Source organism: Daktulosphaira vitifoliae, unplaced genomic scaffold (assembly GCF_025091365.1).
Source record: "Daktulosphaira vitifoliae isolate Bord-2020 unplaced genomic scaffold, ASM2509136v1 Scaffold_3, whole genome shotgun sequence".
NCBI classification, from domain to species: domain Eukaryota; kingdom Metazoa; phylum Arthropoda; class Insecta; order Hemiptera; family Phylloxeridae; genus Daktulosphaira; species Daktulosphaira vitifoliae.
The window spans coordinates 45,189,192-45,206,622 of record NW_026099574.1 but is presented as its reverse complement, the minus strand read 5'-3'; the positions used below and the strand labels follow the sequence as shown (position 1 = coordinate 45,206,622).

Sequence of the window (17,431 nt, the reverse complement as noted above, 5' to 3'; positions counted from 1 at the left end):
CTACACCCAATCAGTGCAGTTCTCACACTTGGCGCGAACAATTGCTATTAATATACCATCTGGTTGGATTATTTTCCTTGTTATTTATCGCCCATTATTATTGTTAATTGATTGCATTTATAAAATGTACACTGTTAGCATCGACGTGAAGCTGAAAAGGTATTAATTTTACTATGATGTGTTTTTTTTTTGTCTGTTACCATTTTTTCTCAGCTCTCATCAAACCGATTTCTTTCAACGATATGTCAAAAGATCACAAATCGTATCTAGTCGAAAACAATACCCACAAAAATTGAAAAAATTTCCCTCGTTCCCCGTAAATAGGGGAAATCCCCCAAAAAATTACAATTTTAAAAATTTGACATCTTTTCAATTTTTTTTTACTGAAAATTGCCATAACTTTTTTAAAAATGATAAAATCGATATAATTTTTTATTATAGATGCATTTACCTAATATTTGATATATTTTTTTTTATAAATCTGACCCTTTACCTGCCCACAAGGGGAGATGTAAAATGACAACTTTTCACAAAAAATTAACTTTTTCAGCTTAACTTTTGAAAGTGTTTTGGAAGGTCTGATACTTTTATATATATCTTAAATTAAAGCTAATGTAATATACTTTAATTTGAAAACAAAAAATTTGACCTCTGGATTTGTCTTCGTGGTGAAAATGGCTACCGAATGCTATTTTCGTGTGAAAATTCTCGATTTGATATTTTACATTTTAAAATTTATAATGCCAAAACTTTTTTAAAAATGTATGGATCAAAACAATTTTTTAAAGAAAAATAATATTTATATACTTCTTTCATCCAACAAATTTTTTTTTTAAATCAGACTATTTCCCTTAATACAGGGGATCAAAATTTAAAAATGCATATAGAAAAAAAAATTTTTTCCACTCAATTTATAACATATATATGTTAAAATTTAGTGTTTATTGCATCAAGCACTATAACTTTTATAGACGTTTGCCATGGAAGTAACAAAATTTACAAATACTTCATAATTTTTTTATCATTTCTTCGTAAAGTTTACAATATTAAATTATTGGATATCAATTTCAAACTAAGATTAATTAATATAATTAAAACTATAAATTACTAAGTATTTATTCATATATTAAACTTATAAATCAAAAAACTACTAATCAGGAAATAATTAAGGAAATAGAAGTTAATGTTGCTATTGGAATAATCCAACAATTTCTTCTAAAAATTAAACACTATCTACAGTTTTGCATTGAAGTGTTTTTTATAATAGTGATTTTAATCACTGTCTGATATCATCTATACTTGTTCCAACAATGCCACGTACAAACTGTGCAGTGACCTCACTGTACTACTGTTTTTTTACTGTAAAAGTAACCTCTAAATTAGGTCAAATTACTGCCTAAAAAAATTAAAACGATGAAAAGAGTTGTAAGATGCATGAATACTGACATGATCAAGGTGTTTTTAGAGCTGATAATGATAATATATTACTGAAATACGCTTATGTAATTTTAAGTATATTATTATTTTTTTTAGTTTTAATTAAATATATATATATATAAACAATAATGATATTTATATTAGTAATAAATGACTAAGTATTATTATAAATAACTTTAACTAATAATTCATATGAAGAACACTATAATTTTTAGATTTCCACTATTTCTATGGTAACTCAATATTGCTATTTGAATGAGATAAAAGTGCATATATACTAATGATTTTATCATAGATTGGTTGGGTTGGGTCTAAAATAATAATTATTATTATAGCTAAAACACTAAATTACGTGGTTTCTCCAGTGACCGATGATTCAAATTAAGTATAAAAAGATATTATGATTAGTTTAAAATAAAATAACATTATCACATTGATTATTAGCTATAACTATAATATAATTGGATTTATAACTAGCATAAAGCATGCAAAAAATTAAGCAATACAGATATTGAGGATATTTTATAATTAAGTCAGATATAATATATTCAATATTTACTGGTTCAAAAAATAAATGGTTTAATAGCCAAAGCACAATTATTAATATTAAAACTAATTTCAACAATAATGGTAACAATTTATATTTACTCATTCAAGTAGTACAAATTAGTATTACCCTGATTTATGTTAAAATTTAATAACAAAAGTTAATATCCTATACTCTTTCACATAATATTCCTTCATCAATAAAATTATTTTGTTAAAATCTTAGTATGGGTAATTAATTTAATAGGAATGTGTCATATTTTTTTATTCTTAAACTAAAGAAAATCCCTGAGTTTGATGTATAGCTTGAGTTAATTTGTATTTCAATTTTCCTTTAGATTGATACTTAGGCAAGTCTAATAAATTAAAACATGTGTGTGCAACAGGTAAGAAATTATCATCTTGGGTAGGTTGAATGTATATCTAAAAAATTATATAAAATTAAAAATAAAAGTCAGTTGATGATATTTTATTTAATTTTAGCACCTTAATTGCCTTCATGCCCATAACAGGTACACGATCTGTACCAGTAAGGAATAGTAAAAATTTTTTCTTGTGTTCTATCTCCAATTCATGAAAAACTTCCCAAAATAACTTAATAGTTGGATCATCTGCTGTATATCCATTCTTGTATTGAGCATTTTTTTCTAACTCGTGCCAATCATAATCTTGATTTCCAACAACAACAGCCATGAGCTCTTGTGAATGAAATAATCTCAAAACTCTACCACCACAAACTTTAAAAAATGCATCTTTAAATACTTTAAACTGTTTTTCAACTCCTTGATTTAATATCATATCAACATAAAGATGTACAAATTCATGTCTAAGTATAATTAGGAATAAGTTAATAAGTCATTTATGTACATTGTATTCCAAAATATGTTACTTATTTTCTTGTGTAACTTCTATATTAGATCCATTAGGTTTTAATGGAACAGTTTGAATTTCTCCATAAACTTCTCTCGTTATTTCAAAAGTAAGGTTAAATATCTCAGCAAGATCAGGTTGATTATATGCTAACAATTCTTCAAAACTCCTAAAGAAAAATACAATTTATTCAGATAAAAGTTCATGAAAAATGTCATTTTGCAATACTTACTTAACCATTGTTGGTTGAAGATCTTTAAGATCTTGTAGTGTAATAGGTTCATTAAGTAACTTTTTATATAATACTAGAGGGAATGGTAAATCTAATATTATGAAATTATAAATTGCTAAGCCACACATTAAACCTAAAAATAATACAAATATAAGTTTCCACTTTTAATATCATTATTTGTCCAACAAAATCATTTCTATTTAATACAAATAAAATCTTAAAGTAAAAATACTCACCCACTAAATAGTACATCGTAAGGTCTTCAAAAGAATAATCATTAAACCAAATCATATTTGTTTCATTGGAATTGATAAACATACCATATTTTGGATCTAAAATTTCTTTAATGAGAAGCATAAAAAATTCTTTTTTTACACCTCCTGCATCTTCAGCTTCTTCATCGATAAATTTTACCTAAATTTAAATAAAATAAAAAATATAAACTTTTTAGTTCTTATAATATAAATAAATATACATGAAAAAATTTTAAATCTGATAAACAATCATTTTTGTATCTTCTTCTTCAAAGTAGAGCTATGTGTAGGTGTACTTATTCTCTGTGTCACAATTACAGTATATATGAAAGGATTATTTTAGATTAACCCATTATCAATTTTCCTATATTTCATTATAAATTAGTGATTTCATATAATTCTGTATGAGTTATTAAGTCAAAAAGCTATGCAAATGAATTTTAGTTTATTTCAAATGTAATGTTTCAATTTTTATCGAAAATGAATGTTGATATTACCAATATTATCTACTTTAAGATAATATACTGTTGTTGTAACTAAGTTTCAATAAAATACAACAGTTGAAACTTAAATGATTTTGAAAATTAAAAGTATATATAATAAGTAGGTAGTTAAGAATTATTTGATTATTATGCTATGTATTTTGAACATGTCTACTTTAATTAATGCATCTACAAATTGTAATTATACAAAAAATACAATGCACTTAAAAATTATTAGTGTACTAAGATTCCATTTAGTCTCCTTTCATAATTAGTAAATCTTTGTGAAAAGAGTCAAAACAATAAGATGTGGGAGTGTCTTACCCTCACCACAAAATTATTAGTAACCTACGTTACAAATAAAAATATGACCAGCCGTTAAACATTTTTAAACTTGCATTTTGGAAGTTATTTACTCTATAATATAATAATTAAAGGTGAAGCTGTTTATTTTACTAATCCTGCCCTGGTATAAAAATGCTAATAATTTTTATAATAATTCTTATTTTAAGCTGGTTAAACATAGTTGTGTTAATCTAAAGTACAAAAGTTAACATAATTTTAAAAATCTAGGGCCAAATTTTTGAAAAATTATACAACATAAAGTACTTTTAACTTCTTAAAATTAAAGATTATATTATGTCTTATATTTTTAAAGTTATTGCATAAGTCATAACTGAAATATCATTTCGTACATTAACATTTTAATAGAAACAACAGTAATAAAAAATGTTATAATTAAATATTGTTAAATTACCTTAACATATATAGAATGATACTTATCAATAATCACTAAATTTCTCTTAATACAATAATAATAGTAAAAATTATTTTTTGTTTTGTTGAGTAATATTTATTTATTTATTTCTAATCACTCAATTTTTTTTAAATAATAATTTTATTTGGCTTTCTTAGTTACATATACATTTTCATTAATCTGTTATAAAATATTTATTAGGTCTATCCCTACTCCTTATAAGGATATAAACATTATTTTTTTAAATAGTAATTAAAATAACATAACATTACCTCACTTCCAGCTTATAAGTGTTAATAACTTCCAACATACATATTCAAAAGTAATTAACCAGTTATTTTGCTATAATCTACTTAAATATGTATGTTGTCATTAAAAAAAATAAAGTTAGGATATAAGTATTAAAAAAGAATGAGTTTAAAACTTTTTAGTCACATAAAAATCGAGAAATAAATAGTCTAAACAAAACCAAAAGTTATTAATATTTAAGAGAAATTTTGCAGTCAATCATAAATCAATCACTATTTATATTAAAACAATTATATTTATTACTAACTTTTAATGGTTTTTTATAATCATGTTCAGTATATTGAGATAATTCATGAATTGCATCTTCAACTAAATTATTTCGTGAAACAGTCAGCTCAATAAATTGGTTCAATGAATTATTACTACCATCTAAAAATAACATTTGGGTAAATGCTCTAGTTGCTGCTGCATGCATAGCTTGTTGCATCTGCAAATAAAAACAATAAACACTGAACTTTTTTTTTTCAGATATGTATTTAAGTTTCATTATTATCTATTAAAGGCAATGCTTTGTCGTTGAAGCTACTTCTCACTCTTTGACTCCAAATACTTCAGTGAAACAAAAGATTCATTAAAGTTTAATATATAAAACAATGAAATTATATTTTTTCATAGGATCTAACAGGATTATGAAACAATAAATGATTAGTTATCCACATTCACCACAAAAGTAATAAAAGTTTGTAATTATAAGTAACTTGATTATGATTGTATTCACACATCAGTATAGTGAAATTATAGAATGACTTCAAATTCATTTGTGAAATCAGGTACCTTAGATTCTTTTGTAAGAGGGATAGTTGTTCATAAATATTAAACAATAAAACTAATGTCAAACTCATTTAAACTAAACAGCTAAAATAATAGATCTACTCTGGAAAATGAGTTGGTAAGAAAACACAATATAAATATATTATGGTGAAATAATAAAATCAGTAAGATCCAATTTTGCAAAAAATATTAGAAGATATGCACTTAAATATGCTAAAAATTTGTTTAAAAAAGCATAATTAGATAAGTTCAACCTAATATTTTGTTGAAATTGTACATTTAACTGATGGATTAAAATTTCTAAAGTACATCCATCATGTACTGCCATAACTTTTTTAATAATTAACAAATCAATATAATTTTTTTTTATAGATACCTTAGGTATTTTTCACTATCATTTGGTATATTTTTGTGAACATTTGACCCATTACCTGCCCTTAGGGAGGGTTTCAACATGACAAATATTTCATAAAATTAACTTTTTTAACATAACTTTTGAACATTTTCTGGAAAGACTGACACTTTTATATATATCTTGCATTAAAGCTTATGTAATATATTTTAATTTGAAAAATAAAAAATTGACCTTGGATTAGTCTTCATGGTGAAAATGACTACCGTATTCAAAAATATGCTATTTTTGTGTTAAAATTCAGGGTTTTGTATTTTATTTTATTTTAAAATACCTGACAAGGGGAGTACTATTATTTATATTTAAATTATCTATTACGATAAAAATGCAAAAAATATTGAGCTTTTCTGATACAATTACTATAAATAGTAGTTATTAAATTTGTTGATTGCATATTAATCTTAACTATACAATTTTTTTAATTCTCATAAAATTTTCTATTTAATGATGTCAATTTCAAACTTGTAAATTGAGCTAAAAGTTATGGTAATAAATTAATTTTTTTTTTATAAACTTTCACAAAAATCAACTTTAAAAAAGTAGGTTAAATATGTCATTTTATTTTTAACATATTAATAATCAAAATCAATATTAATTAAAAAAACGTTTTTTTGTTCTTAATTTTTTTTTTGGTATGTAAATACTTATATTTTAATAATAAATAATAATATTAAAACTTAAAAGTGATAGAAAAAGTCTAATTGCACATTTGATAACATCACGAAAAGTTGATTTAGAAAAGTATATTTTTGTTTCTGATGATAGTTCCTTGTAGTCCCGTGTATAAAACTTATAACAAAGTTATAAGTAACATTTTTTATTTATACATCTAAATTATCACCAGTCTTAAACTAATTATAATCATATTGTTAATAATTTAGTAGTTTATGTTAATAGAATTATACTACATAATTTAGAGCCTATAGAAGTGGACATGGTCTCTTGAGAATCTATGGCTAAGCTACTGTGCACACTAGTGTATATAAAATTTTGATTAATATACTTGGAATTATTGTATAATTTTAAAATCTTAGCGTACTTGAAGTCTTTGATCAATTTGTAAAAGTATTGTTTTGGCTTCAGCGTCAAATAAAAATGCATAATTACAAAAATAAAAACCATGATCCTAAAAAAAAAAATTGTTTGTTTATTTAACATTAAACAAAACATTGATTAAACATACTTTAAATCCGTTAATGTCTGCATGAGTCCATCTCATGTAATCATTTTGAATGTCAATTTTATCTGCTAATTGAGGAATATAAAAAGTAGTATAAGGTACTTTAAGCTGACCTTTTTTTACTTGATGTCCATTTAAATTAGAATTTAGTTTATTTAATTTAGCTAACAAAGATGCAGATAAGACTAGTGCTTTATCCCAATTTGTATTCTACACAATAAAACATTTAAAAAATGAGATCATATTACAAATATATACATGTAATAAATACTTTATTAGTTAATAATAAAATACTAACCAAAGGGTTGGTATTTGAATTTAATTGATCTATAAGTAAGTTTTTAAAGATTGATATCAAATTATCAAAATATTTAATTGGCATTCCGACAATCCACATATCTAAATAAAAGTATAAAAAAGCATAAATTATACACGTAAACTTTATGAATTAAAATAAATAAAAAATGTACAACCTAAATAAAAAGAGTTTAGTAAAATATAAGAAATCTAATATTTTTATTTTGAATACTGTTCTTTTTATTAGGTAGCTTTGAAGTGATAATAAATAATAATTTATTTTCATAAATAACATCCTTTTTAATAAGCTATTTTTTGACTTGAAGAGCATAGAAAATCTTATATAATACAGTGTAACAGAATAAAAATTGAGGCACGATGTGTTTCTAATAAAGCGATGTAGACCTTCTATTATAATTTATGTAATTATTCATTAACATGATATAAACCAAAATATATAAGAAAAAATGTATAAATTTTAATAGTTGTACATAAGTAATATTTAAACATTATTTTCTATAAAAGATCTAAGCATTTAATGGTTATGTTTTAAGCCAAGAGTTACTTTACCAAATTTTTAGGTTGGTTGACACCACCCAGTGTTTATTGAACTGGTATTTATGGGAATGTTTAGGATAAAATGTTTATTTACCATAATTTAAGTACACAAAAACTAATAACAATAGATGCAGCATAACACTAAGAACATTTTAACAACTATTATATCCATTGTACCACACTACTCCTTTTACAATTATATTTTGTTTATATTAAAAGTTAAAAATTCGAAAAATCACAGCTCAATGGAAATTTTTTTTTCTCTAGATTTTTGTCATACTAAGGATTCAAGTTATCAAGGTTTTAATAGAATATTTTAACTTGAGTTTAAAGAATTCAAATAAAGCCAAAACCCAAATTTTGGTGTTCTCATAAGAAAAAATCATTTGATTAGCTTCAATGCAAAGTGGAGAAGATACTAACTATGAGTTTATTTATTTTTAAACACATTTAAGTCATTCTTCCTTATTTATTATCATTAAATCAACTGAATTAAAGATTTATAAAATAGTATATTTTATTTTAAACTTAGCCTAATATTTTTTTTATAAGTTATAAAATTTAGCCCTTGTTCTAATCAAACATTTAAAAATTGTATTTTTTTTTTATATAAAATATAACATTTATTCATAACAATATTTATTTTCATACGATTACATTACTTAATCACAATATATTATTGATAAAAACTATATACTCCAATAAATTATTAAATTAATTTAAGTTATTTTTGCATTCAAAAATATTTATCCATACACAATTAACTAATCAATCCCAATTGGAAATGTTCAATTTAATGAAGTTTTAATTGGCTTTTATATTCAATACAATAAAAGCAATAAATTTAAATTTATCACTGTCAATTTTTTAAATATAAAAACACTGAAAAATCCTACAATAATTTGTTATGAACTACAAATAATGTCTTTATAGTTATCTATAGTTTTTCTTTTGAGCCATCAAGGTTTTTCAAGAGAATATAACTTCAAAATATCAAGATTCTACTGTATTTTAGTTTAAATTTTAATAGGTAATTATAATTAGTAACAAAAACTTACCTAAAGCTTCTAACTCGAGTGGTTTCTGGCACAATAAGGCTTCAGCATAAGGAATTTGAAGAATAGAAGCATTGGTAGTATTTTTAAATTCATGATACAACGGTAAAGTTAAATAAAATCTTAGAGTTTCTAAATCAGGTGGTGAAATAGATAAAGAATCAACAGCACTTGCAATGGAAGTAAGAATCTAAAAACACCATAGTAAGTATTCAAATAAGATGAGATTATTTAAATTTAAGACTAAGAACATAAATAAGGTAACTCATTATTTAAAAATGATTTTATTTTTATTTTATCTAATTGTTAGAATGACCTTTTTTTTCTTAAAATTTAGTCATATAATAATTGAACACTTAGGAATAAAGATTATATAACATTAGTAAAAATAATTTGTTTTAAAAAAATTAGATTATATTGTTGAAATAATAATATTTTCTTGAGTTAGATGATCCACTAATTCTAGGGTGACAAAATATAGGTCTAAACTATTTATTTATGATATTTTTCAAAAAATATAAAATTACATTATTTATTATTTTAGATATAAAAATACATATATTTGCATGTATTTATTTTTGCTTTTTGATTGTTACAAAATGAAGCTGTCTTGTCTTTTCTCAAAATTCCTAATTTAAGAAAAATTTCTTACCAGATCACTTAATGATGTATTATGTACATGACTAATTACATCAAAACACTGTGAAGCTAGTTCTAAATCTATTCCTGAATTATTTATTGTACAACAATAATGTTTATCATATAACAATAAAAATGATCCATTTAAACAAGATAAACTACTCATAACTATTTCAACAAACCTAAAAAATTAAAACATACATTACAGTTAAATTATACTTATAAAAATAATTAGGTAAAAAACACATACAACATTCGTTCTTGGTCAACTGGTACATCAGGTTGTATGGTAGACAAATTCAGAACATCAGATAATTTTACAGTCCAAATTTGTGAGTTTGGCTGTAAAATTCGATAATCATCTGATGGTATGTCTTCCTATATAATATTTTTATAAAAAAAAATAAATGCTTCTATTCAAACATAAAATAAAATATTCAGTATGAATTTTCTAATTACAAAATATAATTATATAGTCATATTTTCATAAAAAATATGTCTAAAGAAAGTGATGGTATTTAAGGTATTCTTAAATGAAGTTTCATTTTGATCTATATTTTTTTTTATATAAAGCACTTTTGAATTGAAGAAATCAAAATTTATTATTTTCAACAATAGTATTTTTTGGAACATTTTTCCTCATTTTAGGGAGTAAAAAGATTTTTTTCTCTAAATTTTGATAGTGATGTCTTAAAATAGATACAATTTTTGAGTTAATGACAAACTAAACAAAATCAAGTTATAAAAAAAAAACACAAATGAAGCTGAAAAATGTAAACCCTAGTGATTTATTAAATCAAAATTATTCTAAAATAATAAATATGGCCTAATCAATTAATAATATAACAGTAACGTTTTTTTTAATACCATTTTGTTTGTAACTTTGACAAAACATTGATCACCTCCGGCATAAATACTTTTGACAATGTACTGTTTATTTGTTTCAATTATTGATGTTCCAAAAGGAGATAGCCAAGGTCCTAAAACCAACTGTGGTGTATTTGAATTAAGAGATACTTTAGTACCTAACTGACCAACACCACCTAAACCAAATGAATACACTCGACCTTTGGAAGGTACCAATGTTAATGTATGGCGCCTTGAAAAAAAAACATTAAGATTAATAATCAAGTTATATTATACTAAAATTTATTAGTTTGTAAATTTGAATAAAATTTAAGGCATCTTATCTACACAACCAGTTTTGAATTCAGAATTTTCTCCAGGAAGGTCCTATGAATAATGGCCAACAAAAAAAAACAATTTTTGGTCATTATTTAACAAAATTGCTACAAGTAAAAGAAGATAAATAACAAAAAAATATGGTCTTAAAATTAATAATTGATTAAATATTCCTATGAATTTCAAAAACAACTAAATTAAATTAAACCTGAATTAAACACCGGACACAATTTATCCTCATCTTGGTGTTAGTAGCTAATAGAATATTTTTCTAAAACTAGTCATGAATTCATCAAATTTTTTGTAAGAAAACTTTTTAAAAATGTTGAAAATTTAGCCCATAAGAATAGCATGTTATGCCATTATTCAGATAATTATAACTATATCAAAGATCATTATTTAAAATGCACCTTAATGGTCAAGGAAGTTTAAGTAATATTCGTCAGCTTTTTTTTGATACTTAATTAATTTTCAGATTATTTTAAATATAAATTAACCATCTTTAGTCTTGTGTTCAAAATATCTATATATCACAGCATGTGATTTATGATAGGTAGTTTACCTCTAGTGTACAGCTATTAACTAAGTATTTTGGCCTCAATTTTGCCAGTCGTTGAGTAAAAAATGTAATTGAAATATGTTAACTTAGTAATAAAGGTAGCTGTAAATATTCTATATACTAAATTTTGTTTTGTTTTATAATGCAACAAAAATAAAAGATAAGTAAATTCAAATTGTTGTATGATTCAATGTAAATAACTAAATATTTTTTTATTTACCGGCCACATGACACTTGTGTTACAGTGCTTCCCATTAATTCCAAAATCTTTTTAGGAACAATTTCATTTGAAAAAGATCCATGACCTAATTGTCCATACATACCAGCACCACATGTAAAAACACCTCCATCCTACAATTAAAGTAAAAAATATTAAACAATATTTTTTACAATAATTTTTAAAATTAACTATATCAAACTATACCTGAGTTAAGAATACAGAAAAATCTTCTCCTGCTGCAATATATTTTACTTTTATACTTCTTAAAGTTTTTAATTGCACTGGTACACTCATATTAATTTCATTATTTAATCCTAGTTGCCCAAAAGTATTTTTACCCCAGCCATAAACCGCACCTGTATTATTAAAAAAAAATTCCTAAATGCTATTTGTCAAATTACTTATTGCTATTAATACTATTTATATTAAAATAATGATTAGTAATTTACCCGATTTTGAAATAACAAAACTGTGATATCCACCACAAGTGATAAATGATATGGGAAGGCCAATTAATGATTTAATTAAAGTTGGTTTAGAAACATTTATAGAAGTAATATTTGATCCAAGTCCTAGTTGTCCAAACTCATTTGAACCCCAAGAATATAATTCTCCATCTATATTTTATTTAAAAAATATAATTATAACTGATTATTTATGATGGTAAAATATGGTAATAAATTAAAAATAATTTAAGACAAATTCCAAATACAATTTGACTAGATAGTTATCACATTAAAATTACACATTTATATATTTAATAAAAAAACAACTAATTGTAATAAATTTATCACTATCTATCATATTGTGCAAGGTTTTCAGATATATAATTCAAAAACATCTTAACCACATCCCTTAAACGCGAAAAAAATGTTGAAATCAATTAAATTCCATAAAAAAAACTTATTTCTATCATTTAAATTTATTTTAATAAACTATCTCATTTTTATTAATGGGAGATTTTTTCTACACTTTGATGTACTTATACAGGTGAATCTTTTAACATTTAATTTATTTTAAAATAATAATTTTTTTTGCTATTGTTAGTTACATATGTATTTCCATTTTTCTGTTATAAAATTTTGTTTGTTTATCTCTCGTGTATTTTTAGGAGTTAACATATATATATATATATTTTAAATAACAACATACATATTTAACTATCTTATAAAATAGTAAATGATCAAATTATTTAATGACTGGTTGATAACTAATGGTTCAATAGTAACTAAAAGTTATATACTTTTATTTATTATTTATAAAAGTTATATCAATCTAAGTTTGACCAGTGTATACTAGGAAAGAAGTAAGTACAGTGTTTTTCTGTTGCTTTCTGTACTTTGTGACTATTTAGTTATCTACTGTCGTTAATTGCCATTTGCAAGTGATAAATCATCTACCATAGAACTTATCAGCAACTAGAGTGTCTACTGTACAATTTCCAGATTTCATACTAATTATAAAATTAAAATAAAAACTACTTACGATTTGTTAGAGCTAAACAGTGTCTGTAGCCACAACTTATTTGCACAATAAATACACTCCCTAAAGATTTTACAATTTTTGGTTTAAGTTGAATTTCATCTGCAGTTTCTCGTCCTATTTTAAAACAACAAATGTTATAAAGTTTTTATGATACCTTTGAATTACTAGCTATAAAATTAAAGCAGTGTATTAAGTCTAGATGCTAAATTAAATCCTATTCACTTTAAGCAATCATAAATAAAATAAAAATTTTTAATATACCAAATAATACGTAAATATTTATAATACTTAGAGATAAATTTAAGGCTTCTGAGCCATAGCAACTATTTTTGGCACATAAGATAATTTTGAATACATGTATCCTATACAAATAAATTTTCATGATTTAATGAGTAAACAGTCTTTAATAATCCATAAATTAAAAAAACTGCCTTTAATTTTGAAAAATAACCAAGATTCCCTCAGCCCCACACCACTTTATCAACCTATATGAAAGTGTATCAGGATCTGACTCATAAAAGCACAGTGGCCTAGTGGTAAGGTGTCTCTATAACGCCTTAGGTTGTGAGTTCTAATCCCATACAATATTTTTTCACATAATTTCTGATATAATGAAAATATTTGTAATATATTTTGACATCTGAGACATATACCTCAATTGCTAATAACTTTTCTTATTAGTAATTAGTAGTAGAAGTTTAGGATAAGGATGGCCGACCCCAAGTAGTTGGGATTAAGGTGAGCAAGAAGAAGAAGAAGATTGAAATTAGTAGTATAATGTTATCTGCCTATACACAAAAAAAAAATGATTCAATAAATTTTTTTTTTAAGAAAAATACAAATAATTCAATATTACTTACTATAATTACATAACTAAATAATTTAGAATGTTCATAAAAATGAAAATTATGTTGAAAAAGTATACTTGAGAATAGCACAAAAAAAAAAAAACTCAAAAGAAATATAATAATTAAACTAGTTTTGTAATTTATGATTAAAAGTAGGTTTATTAACTTAAATAAATCACTAATTTTACCCAATTGACAATGTGAATCAGAACCCCAAGTATATAACTGGCCCCATTCATTTAAAGCCATTGAATGAGCTTCACCACAAGCAACATTTGTCATGACCAAAGAATCAACATTTGATATTTGTTCTGAAATCAAATTTATACCTAATTGAGAATATTAAACACTTAGTTTTAACTTATTTATCAGTAAAATTAAAAAAAAAAAATAGCAACTATTATATTATTATATCTATGAAAAACATTATATCATTTATACTTTTGTTTTTTAAGTAATCTATACTCAAATGAAGAGACATATTTTAAGCAATTTCAGAAATAAATTTTTTTTTGAAATAGTGAGTTATAAAAAATTTTTTTTCATTTATAGCTATAGAAAAATGATAAATTCTTTACTTATTTCTGAATAATTAAAAAAAACAAAATACATGATTTCTACTATAGAATATAGAAGAAAAGTATTTTATAATATTATAAGATAATTTTTTTATGATTTTTAGTATACATTAATGATAAGGATAATATTAGTATACTTTTAATAACATACGTAATTTTGTTCTAGGACCATTATGTCCAAGTTGACCAAAGTCATTACTACCACATGAATATAACTTTCCATCTTCAGTTAAAGCTAATGTATGATTTTTACCACAAGCCACTAAAAGATAATTAAGAAACATTTATTAAAATTTATATTACATAAAATTTTATAAGCAAATTAAATTTACTACCTGATTTAATGTTACAAACATCTTTGAAATTGGTTATTTCAGTTGGACTTAGAATGTGATTATCTTCAATGCCCCCTAAACCAAGTTCCCCATTAACAGTATTTCCCCAACTAAACATACTTAAAATTTATACAATCATTATTGTCTATGAGTTGATCTAATGTTCTGAAAAAAATTAAGTAAGTAATTAAATAGTACTATATTTTTTAATTATAATGTTGAAAGATTTGGTAGATAAATGTGTCAAGTATATTTTTGAAAAGCAATACTTAGGCTAAATATTCCTGATTTTATAACAATTTTTATTATATAATAATAATAAATCTTCATGGCAATTTTAAATTTTTAACAGTGCTCTTATAAAATTTCTAAAAATGTGACACATATATGTACTAATTAACTAATAAATTTGATAATATACAACTATTAAAATTAATTAATCAAAAAAAAAATAAGGTTTTTCTTATACTTTATTGGACTGAATTTCAAAATAAGTATGACCATTTAAAAAAATTATTTGCATCCAAGATTTTTGGGAAATGATCAATATTAAAATATTGTTTTCTTTTTACCTATTTTGTAGATTGATCACAGCCCATACAGGTGGGTATTAAAACTAACCTTTTAGCCATCTAGATACACTACTGTCCATTAAGGTGAATTCAATTATTTTATTATATACTATATTAAGGTGTTATTCATGGTTAATGACTTTACAGTAGTAATGTATATAAAAAAAAATAGAAACTCAAACTATGTTCATCACACAAATTGTATTATTAATAAATGAATAGTGAATAAATCAAATTAAACATAAATATACTCACCATATATTCTTAACTTTTGATACTAGTAAGATTTAAGTAAACATCTAAAATGTTTAAGGAATATAAAACTTTGAAGTTATATATTTTAATGTTTTGATTTTTATATATTTTAAATTAACCCAATGATAATAAAATAAAATTAGGTAACTATTTAAATATATATTACAAATATAAACATGATAATAAGAACTGTAATTTCGAAGTCATTGGTTTATCACAAAAATTAAAGATAACATTAATATTCAAGGAAGATTTACAGATAGTGTGTACAACTTCTTTGGAATGTAAGAAACGCAACAATTCATTATTAGTAACTATGATAATCTCATAAATTCAATTTCACGTATAGAATTATACTTTTAGTATTAGCCACACGATTTCTCTTAAAATAATAATTTTGTTTAAAAAATTATTTTTTAGTTTAATATATTTCTAAAAAAATGACTGGTCGAATGAATTAAAATTTTATAATATAGGGTAAGGGTAAGATGCGGATTATGTTATTTTTATCATTACGCATTGCTCTACTGCTTTTACTGCTCTTCCTCCACTCTATATCTAAAAATGATAATTACTTCCGAAATAAAGAGTGAAAAGTTGTTATCGAACAGTCATTTTCTTAATTAGATTTTATTTTACAAGACAGTTAAATATTTTTGTGCACCATGAAAAAAAATGAAGATCATACCCTTACAAAGTAATTAATATTTTAAGAAAAATCGAAATGTATATAATTATTCTGTATAATAAAGACCCATAAGGTGCAAGTGGGATTTTATATTAGTTCGGCCTGTAACAACAACGTGGTTTGCCACTTGCATAACGACTAGCTATAGTAGCAAGGGTCGCCACCACCTAGGCGAGGTGTCACATCTATCAGATATGATTACCGGACCATAGGTGGAATTTAATTTTAAGTTAATTAAAAGTATAATCTAAGTTAATATGTCGTTATATGTATAAATTATTATAATACCTCATGGTTTATTAAACACAATTATGACAATTAAAGTTGTTTGTGGTTGATATGTAAAACATATCGTAGCCCGTGTCTAAATTAAGGAATAGGGATAAATACACGCGAGTAATTAAGTTACTCGCGCAATAAAATAAATATTACAGTTGAAATTAATAAGGAAATTTAATTTAATTGTTAAAAAAAAGAAAATTAAGTTAAACATGGACAAAAATGCGAATGCATCAAAAACCATGTCTACAAATAAAGGCAATACAAATAAAATAAAATATTTAAACAAAACAAACAAATAATATTACAACCATCATGGACGGTATTGGAACACATCCGTTAATGTTAATCGGAAATTAATGAAGAACACCAGGAGCGGTCTGGACACTCGCTCCTTAGCGTTGGCTAGAAGAAAAGGGAAACACGTGTTCTCCACACATAAACAAAATTAAGTTAATTTACAATAAAATAAAATGAAATAAAATAATTAATAAATTATAGCATATTACATAAATATAATATAAAAAAGAAAATGATAACCGGTCTCCGAAGAGACCCGTCCGATGGTCTGGATGCTTCGCCGAAAAGACCTGGCCGTTCGCCGTTGGCGGCTCTACTCCATCATTGTAAA

The 17,431-nt window shown here is 23.8% G+C and overlaps 1 protein-coding gene across 2 annotated transcripts; it reads right to left on the bottom strand.

Annotated features, from left to right (window-relative positions):
* Positions 1 to 1,601: 1,601 nt before the first annotated feature.
* On the bottom strand, positions 1,602 to 16,005 carry LOC126902605 (probable E3 ubiquitin-protein ligase HERC4). Of its 2 annotated transcripts, none has more exons than XM_050680048.1 (21): positions 15,834 to 16,005; positions 15,007 to 15,171; positions 14,823 to 14,933; positions 14,282 to 14,422; positions 13,246 to 13,359; positions 12,210 to 12,377; positions 11,965 to 12,116; positions 11,761 to 11,891; positions 10,667 to 10,898; positions 10,050 to 10,177; positions 9,813 to 9,981; positions 9,164 to 9,350; positions 7,549 to 7,649; positions 7,254 to 7,460; positions 7,110 to 7,196; positions 5,135 to 5,314; positions 3,322 to 3,499; positions 3,086 to 3,218; positions 2,873 to 3,022; positions 2,470 to 2,809; positions 1,602 to 2,406 (listed from the first exon to the last, which is right to left on the bottom strand). In XM_050680048.1, exons 2-21 carry the CDS (start codon positions 15,122 to 15,124, stop codon positions 2,254 to 2,256), a joined length of 3,180 nt encoding a protein of 1,059 aa, XP_050536005.1. In that variant the 5' UTR covers positions 15,125 to 15,171; positions 15,834 to 16,005; the 3' UTR covers positions 1,602 to 2,253. The 2 variants fall into 2 exon arrangements, with proteins under 2 accessions (XP_050536005.1, XP_050536006.1); XM_050680049.1 differs by having other exon boundaries at positions 1,603 to 2,406; positions 14,282 to 14,404; positions 15,834 to 16,004.
* Positions 16,006 to 17,431: the final 1,426 nt, after the last annotated feature.